Genomic DNA, 20,597 nt, shown 5'->3' on the forward strand with positions numbered 1-20,597 from the left:
GGTTAACAGTATTCCTGAGCCAGCTGCTTTGTTATTCTCATATTTCATTTCATTTCTCTATCTCTGAGTCTCTCTCCCTCCCGTGTATAACAGTGTCATCCATGCACAGTCATTCTCCATTCATCCCTATATTTTGCCTTCTCCCTTCCTTGCTCAGCAGGCATTCCCCTCTTGCTCAATACCCCCTTCACACCATCCATCCATCTCATTCTTAGTTGCCCCTTCAAATTCATTTCCTCCACCTCTGCCTTCTACACCTCTCTTACTAATCTTTCATCTCTCATTCCATGTGTTCAAACCATCCCAATAATCTTTCATCATCCCTATCTGACATCTCCTTTTCCACTCCCACTCTCCTCCTCACCTCCTCATTTCTCACTCTATCCATCCTAGTAACCCTTACCATACTTCTCAGACATTTCATCTCAAACACATTTAAATTTTTCCTCTCTCCTTCTCTTAAATCCAAGTCTCTGCCCCATATATCAGCACAATCACCCATTCATACTATCACCTATTTGTATCCATTCCCATTTGCCTATTTCTTATAACACTTTTTAGTCCCCCAAGGCATTTACTTGCTTCTCTCAATCTACAATTTACCTTCACATCCAAACCTCCCTTTCCTGCCACATATGACCCTAAATACCTAAAACTATCCACTTCCTCTAGTCCTTGATATGGAAATTAGAAAACATAGGAGGCCTGAGCAGAAACATACTGGATGAAATATTTCTTATAAGGTAGGCATATGAGAACAGTGGTGAGAGATGAAGAGTCAGAATTAAGAAAAGTAACCAGTGGTGTATCACAGGCTCAGTTTTGGCTCTCGTAATGTTCCTCATATATATTAATGATATGATGAAAGGAATAAGTTTATATGTAAATTTAATTGCTGATGATGCAAAGATTACAAAGAGGGCAAGAAGGATTGTAAAATGTTACAAAATGACCTGGGTAAAGTAGTTGAGTGGAGTCAGGAGTGGAAATTTAATTTTAACACAATGGAGGTGAATCTGATATTCCTCTCACAAGACCTCCATGAGTGGACACCAGTTATTTCTCTGTGGGGCTGTAGATTTTTGATATAAGAAACTTGAGACAGCAGTGAGTGGTCTAAATCCTAAGAAGTGCCCATAAATTGTATCCTGCTGTAATAGATTTCGGTATTTGGTTTTGGACGTAATTATAGGATTGTTATAGTTTCATGAGTGACTCATGTTATTATATATTTTCATAATCTCACAGGGATCAACTCTTATCATTATATGAATTTTGCAAGTTTTACATGGATTCTTACTATTGATCAAACTATTACAGGTGCTGCTAAGCTCTATGCTTATTGGATTGTTGTGAACTACAGGGAAGCATATGGAATGTTTGCTTGTAATGGTATTCTTTTCAACCATGAGTCCCCAAGGAGAGGAGAAACATTTGTTACACGTAAGATTACTCGATCAGTAGCAAAAATCTACCTTGGACTTTTAGACTTCTTTGAACTTGGAAACATCGATTCACAGAGAGATTGGGGACATGCCCAAGATTATGTTGAGGTAATGTTTAATTATTGGATAATTCTGTTATATTGGTTTTACTGTGTTGGTGGCTATGCACAAAACTGCACTTTCACAAATGTTTTCATATATTGTTTATGGTAAAATATATATATATTTATATATATATATATATTTATATATATATATAATATATATATATATATATATATATATATATATATATATATATATATATATATATATATATATATATATAAATTCATATATACATACACACTGACACACAGATACACTTCAGCATGCATATTTTCAAGTTACGTCAATTCTATACATATGTAGGTTTTTAAAGATAATATATTAGAATATATCACTTTGAGCTATGGCATTTAACTCGCTTATGTCACTGCATTATATAATGTGATATCACTAAAAGAACAATAAGAATATATAAGATCACATTAAGATGAATGTTGAAATACACATAAATATTGTATTGTATTATGGTTTATGAAATCAATTGAAAACAAAAAAATATGAATAATAACACACTACTACAAGTACTTGCCAACTTATGTCTTAATTTGGTTCCAATCATTATTAGTCTCCAAGTAATATTCCATTTGTATAGAGTCCACCATGGTTGACAATTCATTGATATGTCATCAACAGAAGATGGTACTGGTGACAATTCTTCTGCAGACAATGGATGTTGTGGCACAGTAGAAATAAAAAACAGCTTGGTATCTTCAATTAATGGGGCAAATTGGAAAAAACAAAATTTTAGTTTCTAGATGTGTTTTATCGTACATTTATGCAAAGTAGTACATATGCTGTGTGCTTATCCTTTAAGAGAGACAGAGAGGAAAAGTTGAAATGTTTTTGAGATGAAATCTGAGAAGTATGGTAAGGTTTGCAAGGTTGGATAGAGTGAAAAATGAGATAGTGAAGAGAGATGTGGTGGAAAAGGAGATGGCCAATAGGGGTGATGAAAAAGTATTGAGATGGTTTGGACACATGGAAAGAATGAGTGAAGAAAGATTAGTTAGAGATGTATATACAGTAGTTTTAGAGGGATCAGATTGTTGAGTGTCGTTGGAAAGACATGTGAGAGGGTGTTGATTGAGAGGATTAGGAGAACAACAAAGGTAATTGGTAAGGAATAGTGTGGGTTTAGGAAAGATAGAGGGTGCATGAATCAAATTTTTGTGGAATGGCAGATATGCAAGAAGTTTTTGGCAAAAGAAAAAGGGTCTTTTTTATGGATCTAGAGAAGGTGTATGACAGGAAGGCATTGTGGGAGGTATTGCAGATATAAGGGAAAGGAGGAAAGCAGGTAAGAGCAGTCTAAAACTTTTACAAGGAGAGTAGTAGAGCTTGTGTTAGGATTGGGAATGGTGAGAGTGAATGTTTATAGGTGAAGATGGCATTGCACCAAGGTTGTGTTATGTCATGACTGTTCAATGTGTACATGGTTGGGGTGGTACAAGAGGTAAATGTGAGGGTGATGGGCTGGGGATAAGAGATGGTTAGTGAGGTGGAGGGAAGTGAGTCAGTTGTTGTTTTCTGATGACACTGTGCTTGTGAGGTGGAGGGAAGTGAGTCAGTTGTTGTTTTCTGATGACACTGTGCTTGTGGCTAGGTCAGAGGAGGGTTAAGGCAGTTAATGACAGAGTATGGAAAGGTATGTGATAAAAGGAAGTTGAAAGTAAATGTAGGTAAAAGGAAGGTGATCAAATGCACAAGGGATAAATGAAACAGTGAGTTTGGATAAATCTTAAAGGAGAGAGACTAGAGAAGGTGATAAGTTTTAAGTAGTTAGGGATGGATGCAAAGAGGAGACTATTTGAAAGGGTGATTATGTCTATGACATTGTTTGAGGAATAGACTTGGAATTAAAGGGAGGTACAAATGAGAAATTTAAGTTATTTGAGATGAAGTGTTTGAGAAGGATGGATAGAGCGGGAAATGAGGTGGGGAGGAGAGGAGGAGTCAAAAGGAGAAGGGTAGTTAAAAGAATATTGGGATGGTTTGGAAGCTAAAGTAAGATTATCACTTGAATATTTGGTGTTGATATTGGATCAATTCAACTAAATAACTAAAAACAACTTGGAGTAGTCTTTCATTGTTTCATGGACTGTTTTTGTAGATGTGAGTAAAACTTTGAATTATAAGGAGTTGATGGAACCTGAATGTGGACTCTTTATCTGTATTTATTTACTTGTTTACTTTGTTTTTATTTATTTATTCATGATTATAATTTTATTTTTTAGGCCATGTGGAAAATGCTACAAGTGGATAATCCTGAGGATTTTGTTATTGCTACTGGTGAGGTGCACTCTGTTCGGGAGTTTGTCGAAGCGTCATTCAAACAGGTAATTTTCTTAATCTGTTGGATTTTAGCTTCGAACTTCTCTTTTAGCCTGTTTACTTCCTCTGTTGGAAGCTCGCTGGCTGAGCGGGTTAGGGCGTCGTTACTTGCAGCAAAGGTTGAGGAGATGGCGGTTTGAATCCTGCCACCGGTGAAGTTGAACCAAGGGCATGGTTCATTAAATTCCACGCTACAAAGTACTCTGTAAGAGGCACTGTCCTAGCCTTCCGATGGGAGGAGTTTGTGACGTTAAACCATATCATCAGTTCATGTTTCCTTTGCCGTGTTTTTGCAACATATCCTCATCACTTCCTCTGTTGGTACTTTAACATTATTTGTAATATTGTTCTTTCTTCTTGGTATTCCTTTTTTCATAAGCACAAAGCCACATTTACATGACAATCCAATGTATTTGTGTAAGCTACATTGGGAATAAATTATAAATCAAGCAGACCTGTTGACATTTTGTATTAATACAGAATTATCTGCAGATACTAAAGTATTTAAACCCTTAGTATATAAGGACTACATGGGCACCATGAGGTACCAGTGGGATATATGAGGAATGTCCCCTTTGGGGCTACAGAGAGTAGATGCCTAGTCCTATCCCCATCCTGTTTTTGTCAACTTTTACGACTCGTATAGGAACACTCGATGGCAGTATTCTTTTTCCCCTACCACAGGATTCAGCAAAAAAGGAAATGTGTAGTCAGAGAAGTGGTACAGAACAATATTAAGAGTGGGGGGACAGCATATAATGGAGGGGCAGTTGCAGCATCATAAAGTAGCATCATTTCTCTATGAATAGAGATTTCCTCTATCACAGACACAAAGATGTGTGGCTCTGGTCCATAGGGGTGCCCCATATAGACCCTAAAGCATGAGCTGCATGCTACTGAGCAGATTTTAACCTCACAATAACATTGGGTGTTGTCCCAGATCAGGATCTGGGATGTCAGTTGAGGAAGGGAGAAGACAGAAGATAGGAGTGAGTGGAGAATAGTTGTGTATGGATGATGCTGGTAATGGTAGGGTAAACCATCCCTAGTTGTTGGGCTCTGTGAAAGTGCTGTGTCTTTCTGAATTCCCTCTGACCTGATTAGTGTGGCAATGGACAGAGATGGCCGTCATTCACAAGGTGCTAAGATAAGAAGAACAACATATGGGTTTTTGAATGGGTGAGTGCATATATGCTTTGACTTAGGTACCACCTTTTAAAGAGGTAAAGTCCTTTTGTTATGTGTATGCATGATAAGATGCTCACTGACTGAGTGGTTTAGAGTATTTACCTAACTGTAGTATACAGGAAAGGAACAGCACTTGTTGGGTCCTATCTCCTAATGTCCACGTACCTAGCCTCAAATTCATGTACAGTTCCGACTTAATATATATCCTTGATTTTCATGTATCGTATTTAGGTTTGAATTGTTGTTATTTGACAGAATGGAGGTGGATCAAGTCTGCCTGGAAGATAAGAAGTTCATAGTAAGGTCATACTACATTAAATTCCCTGCTTCTCTAAGGTGGAAACTGTTGTAGCCCTCTAAGGAAGGGGAGTTCATGATGTTAAACCAAATAATTTATGATAAGAAATGTTAGTCGCATTCTAGAGAGTGTTAATGTGAAGGGCTCTTAAAGAGGTAGTGAGCTTTAGTAAAAGAGAAAGCGAGGAAATATCCTCTGATATGTATTCAACAGGACCACCTTGTGAAAGTCTCCATTAATGATTCCAGCCATCCAGATTTTTTTTTTTTTTTTTTTTTTTTTTTTTTATAAATTTATTCTTTATCTTTTTTGTGATAGATTTAAGTATATCAACTTAGATGTGTTTCTGTCTGTTTTACATACATATACCAAAGGCTTTTTCCCCCTACATGGACAGTAGCCAAAAAGAAAAAGGCATAGAAACCACTCCCACCCATTCCATTTCCAATATGTTCCACTCCCCTTCACTCTCCTCCCTCCCTCTTGGCACCTCCTGTCTGTTTTACTTTGAATAAAGACCATTCCTGCAAGCATTATGAATAGCAGGAAAGCACTGTGAAGTGCACCATGATCACAGTTGTGACAGATAAGTATCTGGGAAAGAAAGAAAAGGAAATAACAATCTTCACTCCTTTTATTTTTCAGATTGGGCGTGAGATTGAATGGGAAGGCAAAGGGGTGAATGAGGTTGGCCGAGAGAAAGGAACAGGAATAGTCAGAATTAAGATCAATCCCAAGTACTATCGTCCAGCTGAAGTGGTAAGTGTGTATGTATTTCAGTTATATAAATATTCTATCTCCCCAAAGGATGCGGACATCCTGAACTCTTCCTATCCTTCCTTTGGATACCACTACATAGTCCATTAATGCCTTATCAACCATCTTTCCATTCACAACCTTTTCCCTTATAAACTTATGCTTGCCTCTCTTAAAACTGTTTACTATAATCAACTCTCCAAGCATATCTCTAACATCAACTCTCCACTATGATTTTTACCTGGCATTCCAAACTTCCCTATTACTTCATCTATTAGTTCATTCCCTACTCAGACATTGAGATCTCCCAACACTATTTTATTGACATTCTTCCCAAAAACTATCTTGGCACACACTTAAATGCATACATACATACATATGCCAAGGCTTTTTCCCCCTTACAAGGGAGGTAGCCAAAAAGGAAAAGGCATAAATTCATTCCCACCCATTCCATCCCTGAATACACTCCACACCCCCTCCACCCTCCCTCTTATCTTAGCACCTCCTGGATGATGGGTCATCCCTGCACCTTGTCCACTGCCCTGGGTCAGAAGCAGTGTTGCAAGACACAGCACATCCACAGCAAGGCCACTTCATTAAATCGGCGACCCTCCCTCTCCGTCCCCCCATGCATAAAAGGAGAAGACGGGGAGAAGTCCCTTTGGGCTGCGTCAAATTTTACTCACACATACTACCTCATTCCCCATCCCCCCGCCCATTCCACCTCACGCATCACAACATCATCCATATACAACCATTCTCCATTCACCCCTGTCTTCTGTCCTCTCCCGTCCTTCCTCAACAGACATTCCCCTCTTCCCCAAAGCCCCCTTCACCCCATCCATCCACCTCATCCTAGGACATCCCCTCATGTTCACTCCCTCCACATCTGCCTTCCATACCTCTTTTACTAGTCTTTCTTCACTCATTCTTTCCACTTAAATAATTCAAAAAATAAATCCCTTTCCTCTACACTCTCCTCACTACCAGGTCCATGTGCACTTATAAAAGCCCACATTTCCCAACCCAGCTTCACCTTCACTCACATTAACCTTGAAGATACTTCCTTCCATTTCACCATGAGATTTCCCATCCCGTCTCTTACCAGCAGACCCACTCCTTCCCTCCCTCACCCTGTCTTCATTCCTGACAAATAAGGATATGCAACATAATGAATGATGAGAGAAATTCACTAGTAACAGCGACATCAATCCGATAATTTTATGACAGTCGCATGCAGGATGTCTGTTGGTGTAGTGGGCTAAGGCTCTGTGAAGGTGATCTTACGAGTGGCCGATAGCAGTGGGTTCAAATCCTGCCTGCGACTGTTATAAAATTATCATATTGAGTGATGTTTAATCACTTCAGTACAATAATGCCCATGTAGGTGTCATGAGCCACAAGTAGGTACATGAGGATGCCAGTGTCAACAACTTGATTATATATAATAAATTTATATTTTTAGGGTTACATAAAAAAATTAATGAAAACTTCCTATGAAAATTATAGCATGTTTCTTGTATCAAAATAAAATGTGCTTATGATGCTTATCATTTTTTCTTAAGAACAGATTTGCATTTAAGTCATGATTCATAAGATCATAGAAATCCTTAAACATAATCTGATAATTTTTGCAACAGAAATAAGTAATTATTTGTATGTAAGATGGAACAGAGGGAGTAATTGGTGAGGAACAGTGTGGATTTAGGACGGGTAGAGGTTGTGTAGATCAGATCTTTGTGGTAAGACAGATATGTGAGAAAGCTATAGGAAAGGGGAAGGATGTTTTTTGGGCTTTCATGGATCTGGAAAAGGCTTATGATAGGGTAGACAGAAAGGCACTGTGGGAGGTTATGCAGATTTATGGGATAGGAGGAAAGCTTTTGGGAGCTGTCAAGAGTTTTTATGAGAGTAGTAGAGCATGTGTTAGGATTAGAAATGGAGAGAGTGAGTGGTTTGAAGTAAAGGTGGGACTTCGTCAAGGATGCGTTATGTCGCCCTGGCTGTTCAACTTATACATGGATGGGGTGGTGCGAGAGGTGAATGCTAGGGTAGTGAGTCAGGGATTGGAGATGGTTAAAGAAAATGGAGAAAAGTGGGAGGTGAGCCAGCTGTTGTTTGCGGACGACACTGCGCTTGTGGCAGGGTCAGAGGAGGGATTGAGGAAGCTGGTGGCAGAGTTTGGGAGAGTATGTGATAGAAGAAAGCTAAAGATAAATGTGGGTAAAAGTAAGGTGATGAGATGTACAAGGGGTGAAAGTGGCAGTAGACTGGAAGTGAACATTAAGGGAGAGCGACTGGAGGAAGTGGATAGTTTTAGATACTTGGGTGCAAGTGTAGCAGGAAAAGGTGGAGTGAAGGTGGAGGTAGAATGTAGATTGAGAGAAGCGAGTAAATGCCTTGGTGGTTTAAAGAGTGTAATGAGGAATAGACATTTGGGAATGGATGCGAAGAGGAGACTGTATGAAGGAGTGATTGTGCCAACAGCACTGTATGGGGCAGAAACGTGGAACATAAGAGAAGAAGAGAGAAGGAGTTTGAATGTGTTTGAGATGAGGTGTCTGAGAAGTATGGTGGGGGTTACTAGGCTAGATAGAGTGAGAAATGAGGAGGTGAGGAGGAGAACAGGGGTGAAAAAGGATTTGGGAGATAGGGTTGATGAAAGAATATTAGGATGGTTTGGACACATCGAAAGAATGAGTGAAGAAAGACTAGTAAAAGAGGTATGGAAGGCAGAAGTGGAGGGAGTGAACATGAGGGGACGTCCTAGGATGAGGTGGATGGATGGGGTGAAGGGGGCTTTGGGGAAGAGGGGAATGTCTGTTGAGGAAGGAAGGGAGAGGACGGAAGACAGAGGTGAGTGGAGAATGGTTGTATATGGATGATGTTGTGACTGCATGAGGAGGAATGGGCGGGGAAGTGGGGGGTGGGGTAGTATAGTATGTGTGAGTAAATTTTGACGCAGCCCGAAGGGATTTCTCCCCGTCCTCGCCTTATATGCAAAGGGGGACGGAGAGGGGGGGTCGCCGATTAAATGAAGCGGCCTCGCTGTGGATGTACTGTGTCTTGCGACACTGCTTCTGACCCAGGGCGGTGGGCAGGGTGCAGGGATGACCCGTCATCCAGGAGGTGCTCAGATGAGAGGAAGGGTGGGAGGGGTGTGGAGTGTATTTAGAGATGAAATGGGTGGGAGTGTTTTTATGCCTTTCCCTTTTTGGCTACCTCCCTTGGAAGGGGGAAAAAGCCTTGGTATATGTATGTATGTATGTAAGTCTTTAACCTCAAAAAAATTATATGAAAATGAAGCACACCTTCACATCTCTCAAAGCTTGCTTGCTAGCTTATAGCAGTTCATCATTAATTGATGATGACATTGTTCCGGTGAAGTGTGATGTGTTGAATGAGACTGAGTGGTGAGGCTGTGGAGCTCAGCCAGTGGAGATGACTGTGGGGCCCACAGGCAGATGAGTGCTTGAGATTATGCATTATGAGTTTTGTCTGACTGTCTATGAAGGGTGTATAGTCTGAGTCTGTGGGGAAGTCTTTCTTACGTCGAATGGTGCGTCGGTCGTCAGGGTGAGATGTAAGATGGCTCGTCTGTGCAAAATGACGTATGAGTGCGTTTGCTTGTTGTCTGTTTGGGGGTAGATTATCTGTTGTTGTGATTATTGCTGCATGAGAGCGTGTAGTGTTAGTGTTGGATAGTGTGATGCTGTTGAGTGCTTTGTACAATTTGCTGGTGTTTGTTTTGTGATCAAGTGTATTGATAAAGTTTTGCCAATTTTGTGTTTTTTGTTCATGTATTTTATTGGCAACCACAGTGTTTAGTGTTTGTATTTGGTCTGCTATGTTTTGAGGGATAGGTGTGGGGGTATCGTGTTTAAGTGTGTCACGTTGTCTGATGAGGCCTTGGATTTCTGGTGTGAAGTTGGGGTTGTGTGATTTTCTGTTGCCTCTAGGGATGTATCTCTTGTCTGCGTTTTGTATGATTGTATTAAAAGCGTGCACAGCATTGTTTATGTTTGTGATTGGTGTACTGTTAAGTGTTTCAAAATGTTGTTCTGTCTCTTCAGTAAAGGCTTCCCAGTTAGCTCTCTTGTAATTGGTGTAAGTGTGTCTGTGGCCAACTGGGGTGCATCTTGTTTTGGTGGTGATGATGATTGGAAGGTGGTCAGAGCCAAGGGCTCCGACCACTCTCCATGATGTTGTTGGGGTTAGGCAGGGGGAGCAAAAGGTGATATCAGGAGAGGAGGGAGTGTAGAGGGCTTGGTATGGGATATGTGTATGATTATGCGTGTTGTTCATGATAGTCAATGAGTCGAATTGAGTCTGTATATCAAGCCCTCTGTCTGTGTCAGGGTTGTCGACAAACCAGGCAGACGACTTGGCGTTGAAGTCACCACCCATGATCAGGTTGGGGATTGAGGTTAGTTGGCTGAGTTGAGGTCTGAAGGTGTTTGGAACTGTGGGGGATGATTGGGGGGGAATGTACATGTTAACTATTGTTAGTGTTGAATTGTTGCCTGTGCGGATACGAATGGATTGGGTTTCTGTTGTGTTATCTGTGGTAGGGAGGAGAATTTTGGTTGTGGCACTTGTGTCCACAAAACAGATGGAATGGTGGATCAGGGTGATGAGTCCACCGCCATTGCCGTCAGTCCGGTCTTGTCTGATGGTGGTGTAATTATGAAATGATGGTGTTTTGTGTGAGTGTCTTAATTTTGTTTCTTGTAAAATTGCAATGTGTATGTTGTGTTGTTTAAGAAAGTGTTCAAGTTCATGTTTTTTAGTTTTAATACCGTCAATGTTGTGTTGTAATATGTTGATGTTGTGTGTTTTGTATGTGTTGTATGTTGCCGTTTGGGGTTGAGGTTGGGGTGGTAGCGGGGAAGGTGTAGGATCTGGGTCAGAGGGGGGGAAAGGAGAGATCGGGGACAAAGGAAGGGGAGTACTAATCGGGGGTAAGGGCAAAGGGAAATTGGGAGTGGGTAAGGGTGTTGGCTGTGGTTGGGGAGGTGGGATTGGGGCCCTGATAACATAAGCAACATCCACCTAAAACACATTGGACCACAAGGTATACACGCACTCACAAACATTGCAAACTACAGCTATTCACACAACACTATACCCGACATCTGGAAGCATGGTAAAATAATCACCATTCCAAAACCGAACAAAGACCCAACAATCCCAACATCGCACCGCCCAATCACACTTCTCTGCACCCCCTCTAAAGTCATTGAACGCCTAATACTTAAACTTGTCACACCATATATTCCCCTTGCTGACTCACAACACGGTTTTAGGCCACTACACTCCACAAACACTCTTCTAACAAACCTCACACAAAGAATTTTAGATGGCATCAATTCAGATAGGCCCCACCACAGAACACTTCTTATAACATTGGACATTAGTAAAGCTTTTGATGCTATCCCCCGCCACAACCTAACAAATAAAATATATAACACAGACATGCACAATAACACCAAAAGATGGCTGGCCAATTATCTGGCAGGCAGGAATGCTCATGTGTCATATAATGGCCAATCATCGCACATCAGAAACATTAAGAACGGAGTACCACAGGGCTCAGTTCTATCCCCCACATTATTTAATCTATACATGCATGACTTACCCACGCCAGACACCTCAGAAATACAAATCTCTTCCTACGCAGACGACATAACAATCACATGCACACATCGTAACACAGACAAAGCTGCAGAAATAATCCAGCCTTACCTTGACACACTCAACACATGGTTCATCACAAACAGACTCAAAATAGCTCCAACCAAATCTACAGCAACACTTCTCACCAACTGGACAAAAGAACACAAATACATACCTCATCTCTACATCGACAACACTCTAATACCACACACAAACACACCGAAAATTCTTGGTGTAACATACGATACATCCATGTCTTTCAAACAACACCTCACAAACATAAAAAACAAATGCACACCTAGACTTAACGCACTTAAGTCAATCACTGGAACAACATTTGGACAAAACAAAGAAACTAATATAACAATATACAAACAATGCATACGCTCAGTGATGAATTATGCGAGTCCTGCATGGGCTCCTAATCTCAGTGAGACACACCACAGCACCCTTCAAATCATACAAAACAAAGCCCTAAAAACAATTACAGGCTGCACAAATACATCACCTACAGACCATTTACACCATGAAACAAAAGTCCTCAAAGTCAAGGACCACCTCGACATGAGAGGCACACAAACACTTGCTGCAGCCACCACAAACACATCACACCCGCTATACTACATAGCAGAACACCCACACACACCAAGAAACATTAAAACTACACCCAAAGACCTTTATTACGCACAGATACTCTCTTCTCTTCCTCCACAACCACCAAATACCAGCCTCCGGAAACATATTCATAATCATATCACTCACCGCTCCATTAACACACTGAAAGACAACACACTGCTGCATGCCAGACCCCCTGATATCCACCCTTCTGAATCCTCTCTCCCACGAAAGGACAGAGTCCACTTGGCCAGACTGCGATGCGGTCACCACCCAGCACTTCTAAGCTACCAGAAGAGGCTGGACGACCGTGTTGTGAACAGCTGCCCAGGATGTAACACTTCACCCCATACCATACAACACATAATGGAAGACTGCATTATACACAATCATGCACGCAAACAACACAACATACACTCTATAAAGGATTTGTGGGAAAACCCAGTTTCGGCTGTGGCCTTCCTTGGGGAGACGGGACTGCTCGGACAGACAGTCTAGGGAACGACAACAACAACAACAACTGTGGGGCCCAATTCTTGACTCACACGTCCTTCCACATTCTGGGCAAGTCAGCTCAGATCCAGAGCTGACTTTCCCAATATTATTATTAAAAAGCCTTTGGTATATGTATTATTAATATTTTTTTTTCTTTATTTTTTCTTACAGGATTTCCTGATGGGTGACCCCACAAAAGCCAAGAACATGCTTGGCTGGAAGCCTGCCATTAATTTTATGGTATGTTTCATGAAGGAAAAAGAAGAAAAGAAGTTGGCATATTTTATTGATACCTTTTGTATTTGCCCTTTCTCAATGACTGTGCCATGCTGTCAATACTACAGAAATTTGTAACACCTCCCCACTTCCCTCCAATTCCCAGCAGTAGCTGTTACTTGCCCCAAAGGTTAAATGCATAGAGCAAAGGCAATGACTATGACTGCTCCCACATGCCTCTCGACATTGGCTCCTCACCACCTGCAGCCCAAAGTCACCCAGCATTATAAAGATGTTACAGACTATTCAGGGTGAGGCATAATTGCCCTACTGATACTATGCAACCAGTACTACCTTCTTTGTTGGTTATTAAACCAGCTTCCACATTGGTTGCCTGCTAATGAGGAAGTGTTTGGACATCCAGATGAGAAAAAAAATAATGATAATAGACAAGAAAATAAAGATCATCAGTTGCCATCCAACACTGTTATGGAGCTAGGATGGTTGGCCCCTCTTCATTTATATAGGCAGATCAGCTTAGTTGTGTGACTTGAACCTTCAAGCCAAATAGCCGTGACCCGAGCAGCTACTGCCAGAGTTAACACCACATAATTCACCGCTGCCCCCAGCAGTGCAAATGTGGTAGATGTGTATATTTATCCAGGTCCCTTGGGACTGTTAGGTTAAACCCAGTGCTTAGCTTCCATGGTGGATGGGGGCACGGGAGGGTAGAACTTTATATCTGTGTATATCCAGACAGGTTTCTGAGGAAGTTAGGCTTGCAGCTGTTAAATCTACCAGGCTTTGGACATGACCAGAGTGGTGCAAACAAGGCACAAGCTTACTAAGACTGTCACAGGATTAACTTCCATTGGGCTGTTTGTGTGAGCACTTGAAACTAAAATGTTCTTTCCCTCTACAAGGACTATTAACCTCCCCTCCTTTCTTATCAGCTGAGCTGAAGAGACCTAGAATAGTTATGGTAGTTCTCTTTGAGATGAGATTGGACAGTGGTAGCATAAGGAGTGAGGGTTAACTACTCTTGGTGGAGGTTAGGCTTTTCTAACCTGCTATAAATCCAGTTTTAAGGTCTGTGGAATCTCAAAGATAATATGATAGTAGGTTTGTGTGATGTGCAAAGCCAGCATGTATCCAGACTCTCTTTTGTTTTCTTGAATAGCATCTGTAAAATTGGCGAGTTATTTCTGTATCCATCACTAAATGTGAAGGAGGATAGGGAGGGAAAGATAGTTGCAGTGGGAAGTGCTAAGAAAATGACCATGATGAGTGACAAAAATGGAGGAGAAATAAGAAAGGATGAAGTGAAGGCAGTTGTTAAGATGATGAGAGCAGGTAAGGCACCTGGTTTGGATGGATGCCATGTGGAATGTCTAAAAAAAGGAGGTACAGTACAGTGATGGTGGACTGGCTGAAGAGACTTAGAATAGCTATGGTAGTTCTCTTTGAGATGAGATTGGACAGTGGTAGCATAAGGAGTGAGGGTTAACTACTCTTGGTGGAGGTTAGGCTTTTCTAACCTGCTATAAATCCAGTTTTAAGGTCTGTGGAATCTCAAAGATAATATGATAGTAGGTTTGTGTGATGTGCAAAGCCAGCATGTATCCAGACTCTCTTTTGTTTTCTTGAATAGCATCTGTAAAATTGGCGAGTTATTTCTGTATCCATCACTAAATGTGAAGGAGGATAGGGAGGGAAAGATAGTTGCAGTGGGAAGTGCTAAGAAAATGACCATGATGAGTGACAAAAATGGAGGAGAAATAAGAAAGGATGAAGTGAAGGCAGTTGTTAAGATGATGAGAGCAGGTAAGGCACCTGGTTTGGATGGATGCCATGCGGAATGTCTAAAAAAAGGAGGTACAGTACAGTGATGGTGGACTGTTTGGTGAGGTTATTTAATGTTTGCTGGAGAGAGAGTAGAGTGCCGTAAGACTAGAGGAATGCCTGTATAGTTCCATTTTACAAAGGAAAAGGGGACTAGTGTGAGTGTAGTAGTTTCAGAGGGATTAGCTTGTTAAGTGTAGTTGGGAAGGCTTATGGGAGGATCTTGATTGAGAGGATTAGTAGAGGAACAGGGATTAATTGGCGAGGAACAGTGTGGATTTAGGACAGGTAGAGGTTGCGTAGATCAGATTTTTGTGGTAAGACAGATATGTGAGAAAGCTATCGGAAAAGGTAAGGATGATTTTTGGGCTTTTATGGATCTGGAAAAGACTTATGACAGGGTAGACAGGAAGGCACTGTGGGAGGTTTTGTAGATATACGGGATAGGAGGAAAGCTTCTAGGAGCTGTCAAGAGTTTTTATGAGAGTAGTAGAGCATGTGTCAGGATTAGAAATGGAGAGAGTGAGTGTTTCGAGGTAAAGGTGGGACTTCGTCAGGGATGTGTTATGTCGCCCTGGCTGTTCAACTTATACATGGATGGGTTGGTGCGAGAGGTAAATGCAAGGGTAGTGGGTCAGGGATTGGAGATAAATAAAGAAAATGGAGAAAAGTGGGAGGTGAGCCAGCTGTTGTTTGCGGACGATACTGCGCACATAGCCAAAATAAGAGGGAGGGTGGAGTGGAGTGTATTAGAGATGGAGTGGGTGGGAATGGTTTTTTTGCCTTTTTCTTTTTGGCTACCTCCCTTGTAAAGGGGAAAAAGCCTTTGGTATATGTATGTATGTACTTACATTTTCTATTCTCCTTCAGGATCTGGTGAAGGACATGATGGAGGCTGACATAGCACTCATGAAGAAGGATCCAGGTGCCTAAAATGATCCTGATGCCTAAGAAGTGCATTCTTAGTAGCATAAGTTGTTTCCAATTTATCAGGGAGAGAACTGTGGAAATATAAGCAGATTTAGTCCATTACATATTGTTGATATATTTTTATATTGTGGTTTTCTTGGTTGCTTCATCAGTTGGTTTTGAGAGGATTTAGACTGATTTTGTTGTTGTGTCATGCTAGTGGGATAATGATTTACGGTATGATTTATTTTGTATGACAGTCTGTGAAAAACTGTGATTATTAGAATATAGTGTGATAATGTAATCCTTGTGTGATTGCAAATAAGCCAAAGTGTTTTCTTACAGTATATTGATGTACTTCATTAAATCTATTCTGGTAAAGGGCATTACTTTGTGCTGCTGAGGAGCAGATGAAGGCACTGTTTTATTAGAATTTTACTCACTGCTTCATGAAAGTGTTCACACATTCATTCATACATAAATACTCCAGCAAAGCTGTCCATTTTTTAAAACCTGTCAACCCCTTCATCTCTATCAGGAGTAGCCCTGACTGGGCCCAAGATCTCTCTCTCTTTCTCTCTCTACCAACTTCAATTGGTGACCGGTGACCGCTCCCATTCTCCCGCCACCTTCAGCCATTGACATAGAAACAATCCCTTAACAATCCAAAGTTTCTTCCCAGAGAGATCTGTGGGAGGGCTCAAGGAATGTAGCCAGCCACTGTAGGGCTGCAGATTTTCCACCCGGTGAAATAAGAGGCAACAGTTATTATGAATATCATTATCATTACTATGGAAGCTTGCTTGCAAAGCAGGTTAGAGTAGAGCATCATTACTTGCAGCTAGGGTTGAGGGGATGGCAGTTTGAATCCTGCCAGTGGCTAAGTTGAACCAAGGCATGGTTCATTAAATTCCACGCTTCAAAGTCCTCTGAAAGGGCAATATCCTAGCCTCCTGATAGGGGGGAGTTTGTGACATTCAACCATATCATCATCATTATTATGAACTGCATGTTATTGTTCAGTATTAATTGCACAGTAGCATCCAGCCAATGCACTAGGGACTATTTTGGGGTGCTTCTACAGACTAGACCCAAGAAGACAGAACAAAAAAATGTAGAGACTGGACAACTTCACACCAGGCTTAATGATCCCCTTATGGGTCAATAGCCTAAAAAAAAAAAAAAAATGGATAAAGAAAAATAAAATAAATTAGACCTACACATCAATTGTCTACTCTTAGAGGAATGATGCTACTTTTGTACTGCACCTGTCCCTCCTTTATGCTGTCCCCTTACCATTTCTTTGAATATACATACATATACCAAGGCCTTTTCCCCCTTTCAAGGGAGGTAGCCAAAAAGAAAAAGGCACAAAATCATTCCCACCTATTCCTAAATACACTCCACTTGAATATACCTTTTCTTTTCTACTGTGGCCCCAATAGTAAGGGAAGAAAAGTGCTACAGTGTGATGAGACTAGGTATCCTGCTCTCTGTTTACTTATCCTACGAGAAGTCAAAGCACATGAGGATCTAGGAGGAGATTTCCAGCCAGAGCCCAAGAATTTGGGTCGCTAAATGTGTGTAGTTGTGGTGCAGATGAGAGTAAAAAGGAAGAGATAGTCAGTATGTTTGTAAGAAGGAAGATGGAAGTGTTGGCATGAAGTGAAGCAAAGTTGAAAGAAAGTGATCATTTTGAGTTTGGGAGTGTTTGGAGTGAGAAGGGGGTGAGGGAAGGAAGGGGTAGCTCTGTTGGTAAGCAATGATATAGGAAAGCACATGGTGGAGTGGAAGGAAGTATCTTCATTATTAATGTGAGTGAAGGTGAAACTGGGATGAGAGATGGGTTTTGTAAGCACATATGGACCTGGTAGTGAGAAGAGGAGTGAAAAGGAAATGATATATTTATTTACTCTCTTTTTTTTTTAATGAGTGCCTAAAGAGTCTTGGAAGGAATGTTAGTGTAGTAATGTTGAGAGATCTTATTGCTGAAGTAAGGGCCAATAGATGGAATAGTTGGGAATTTTGGAGTGCTAGGTAAAAATCATAGTGGAGAGTTGATGTTGAGGATGTGTCTAGAAAAGGAGCTGATGATAGCAAATATGTATAAGAAGAGAGTCAAGCATAAGTATGAATAGGAAAGGGTGGTGGTTGATAAGGCATTAATGAACTATATAGTGGTATCCAAAGAAAAGACAGGAAGAGTTCTTGATGTCCATATTCTTAGGGGAGAGAGTAGGGGTGTCAGATAATTATTTTGGTGGAAGGGAAGTTGAGAGTGGAGGATAGGTGAAGAAAGAGGAAAAGAGCAGAAGGTAGAGAGTTACTTAGAATAAACATTTGGAATGAGAAAGAATACCAGGAGAAAGTGAGAGAAATGTGAGAGGTGATGAAGGATAAAGTAGAGGTGTGAGTACAAGAGGAATGTGTATGTTTCAGGGAGGAAGTGTCACAATATACAAAGATGGTATGTGGAACACTCGCCCCCAAGTATCCAAAGCTATCTTTGTTCCTCCATTCTTTCTCCCTTAATACTCACTTCCAATTTGGTGCCATCCTTTCTCCTTGTACATCTCATCACCTTGCTTTTACCCACATTTATCTTCAACTTCCTTCTTCTACACACCTTCCCAAACTCCATCACTAACTTCCTCAATCCTTCCTCTGATCCTGGGATGACAAGGTGAAGATGGAAGTAGAAGAGAAGCAAGCAACCTGCTTTTACAACTCAAGTGGAAAGACTTTGTGGTAGCATTCTCTTCCCCCCCACCACAGGGTAGGCAAAAAGAGGAAATAAATATTCAGAGAAATGGTACAGGACAGTAACAAGGGGTTGGGGGACAGCATAACAGAGGGATAGTCGTAGTATAAAAGTGTCATAATTTCTCTATGAACAGAGTTTTCCTCTATCACAAACAAAATGATGTGTGGCTCTGGTCCGTAGGGGCACCCCATAGAGAGACTAAAGTATCAACTGCATGCTACTTTGCCACAATAACATGCAGCCAATACCCCGGATGGGGTGAGGAAGTATGTATGAGAAAAAATATTGACGCACCCCGAAGGGATTTTTCCCCGTCTTTCTCCTTTTCTGCATGAGGGGACGGAGAGGGGAGTTGCCGAATTTATGAAGCAGCCTTGCTGTGGATATGTTGTGTCTTGTGACACTGCTTCTGACCCAGGGCAGTGGACAAGATGCAGGGATGACCCATCATCCAGGAGGTGCCAAGATAAGAGGGAGGGAGGGGAGTGGAATATATAGGAAATGGAATGGGTGGGAGTGGTTTCTATGCCTTTTCCCTTTTGGCTACCCCTGTGTATGGGGAAAAAGCCTTTGATATATGTATGTATGTACAAGAAAAAGAGAAGAGGAGCAAAACATAAGATAATGGAAATTAGCTCCACCGCAAGGACTCAAACCTGTGCCTTAGTGACTGCTTATTATGAAGCAGAGATGATAGCTATTGAGCCACCAGAACCTACAAAAGGAATGACATGGGTCAGGACCTGGTAGTTCCCTGAGGGCACTAGGCTTAGCTCAATCTCTATTCTAATTTCACTTAGTTTTTATCATGGTGAGCCATCCGACAAGTTGTGTTGCCATAATAAAGACTGTTTCCATTTGTCACAATGACACACATAAGATAAAGGAAACAAAGAAGAAAGCAGATGGAAAGTGGGGAGTATGATGGAAAATTTTGAAAAGGATAAACTTTTTTAAAGGAAATGAACAAAGTGAGGTAAGAGGTGAGTCAGGTAGAGAGTAAAAGGTCAATGGTGCAGATGGACAGATGTTAATGAAAGTGAAGGTGGTAAGGGTAAGATAGGTAGATTGTTTTAGAGAGTTGTTGAATATGGAAAATGATAGGAAAGGATTGTGGAAGTGGGAGGACCTAAAAAAAAAATTACTAATGGGAGAGGAAAATGAAAGAGATATGGCAGAGTTTATATGGGTCATGCAAAACCTGGAGAATAATTTAATTTTGCTTAAATATTTTTCAGGCCTTGAAAGGCACGAAAAATTGATACTTTCATTAAAGTTATAAAGTATCAAGGTTTGTGAAAATTCAATTGTTATCTCACCAGAGGTATAAATAAATATTTCAACCATTTTCTTCTTGTGTTTTCTTTCATTTGAAACATTTGCCAATTGATTATGAAAAAGATGAGTTTGATGGGCTTATGCGGCGTGTGAGTGGCAGTTAATTGTATGGGTCACTATGTCTCCCACCTTTTTTATGCAATTTCCTTGGCTTTGCTTTAACCCCTTCAATACGAGCCAAAATCTCGCGGGCAGCATTAGCTGCTAGATGTGCGATGTTGCGTCATAATACTCGCATTATAAAAAATAAAGTCACCACTGTATTAATCGTTTTCTCTTTCACCCGTGAATTTTGATAACCATAGAAAAAATATGATGAAGCCAGTTTACAGAGTATGGAGGTCACACAGGTACAACTACAATAAATATAATCAAGACGCAGACGTCGGCATCCTCGCGTACCCACATGCTCCTCATGACGCCTACGTAGGCGTCACCGTATGGAAGGGGTTAAGATCAAATTTTTAAATGTACCATATAAAAATATTGTTCAAAATTCATTAAATTCTCGCTAGATTGTGGAAAATCATGGAATTTAACTCATGAGAAAGTGAACCCTATATTGGAAAATATGAGGTAAGAGGAACTTTGAAAATGAGAGCTGGTAAGGTACCTG

General features: G+C 40.9%; 1 protein-coding gene across 3 annotated transcripts in view; it reads left to right on the top strand.

Moving 5' to 3' along the window:
• The window catches only part of Gmd (GDP-mannose 4,6 dehydratase), a 46,604-nt gene extending 26,613 nt beyond the window's left edge, over positions 1-19,991 (top strand). For all 3 annotated transcript variants that reach the window (XM_076188267.1, XM_076188266.1, XM_076188268.1), the window contains exons 6-10: positions 1,321-1,553; positions 3,788-3,889; positions 6,016-6,129; positions 13,084-13,152; positions 15,841-19,991. In XM_076188267.1, the coding sequence (XP_076044382.1) occupies positions 1,321-1,553; positions 3,788-3,889; positions 6,016-6,129; positions 13,084-13,152; positions 15,841-15,903 (581 nt within the window). In that variant the 3' untranslated portion in view covers positions 15,904-19,991. The remainder of the gene's footprint in view (positions 1-1,320; positions 1,554-3,787; positions 3,890-6,015; positions 6,130-13,083; positions 13,153-15,840) is intronic.
• Positions 19,992-20,597: the final 606 nt, after the last annotated feature.

The sequence above is a fragment of the Oratosquilla oratoria genome, chromosome 7 (assembly GCF_046742065.1).
Source record: "Oratosquilla oratoria isolate Oo_2021 chromosome 7, ASM4674206v1, whole genome shotgun sequence".
Taxonomy (NCBI): domain Eukaryota; kingdom Metazoa; phylum Arthropoda; class Malacostraca; order Stomatopoda; family Squillidae; genus Oratosquilla; species Oratosquilla oratoria.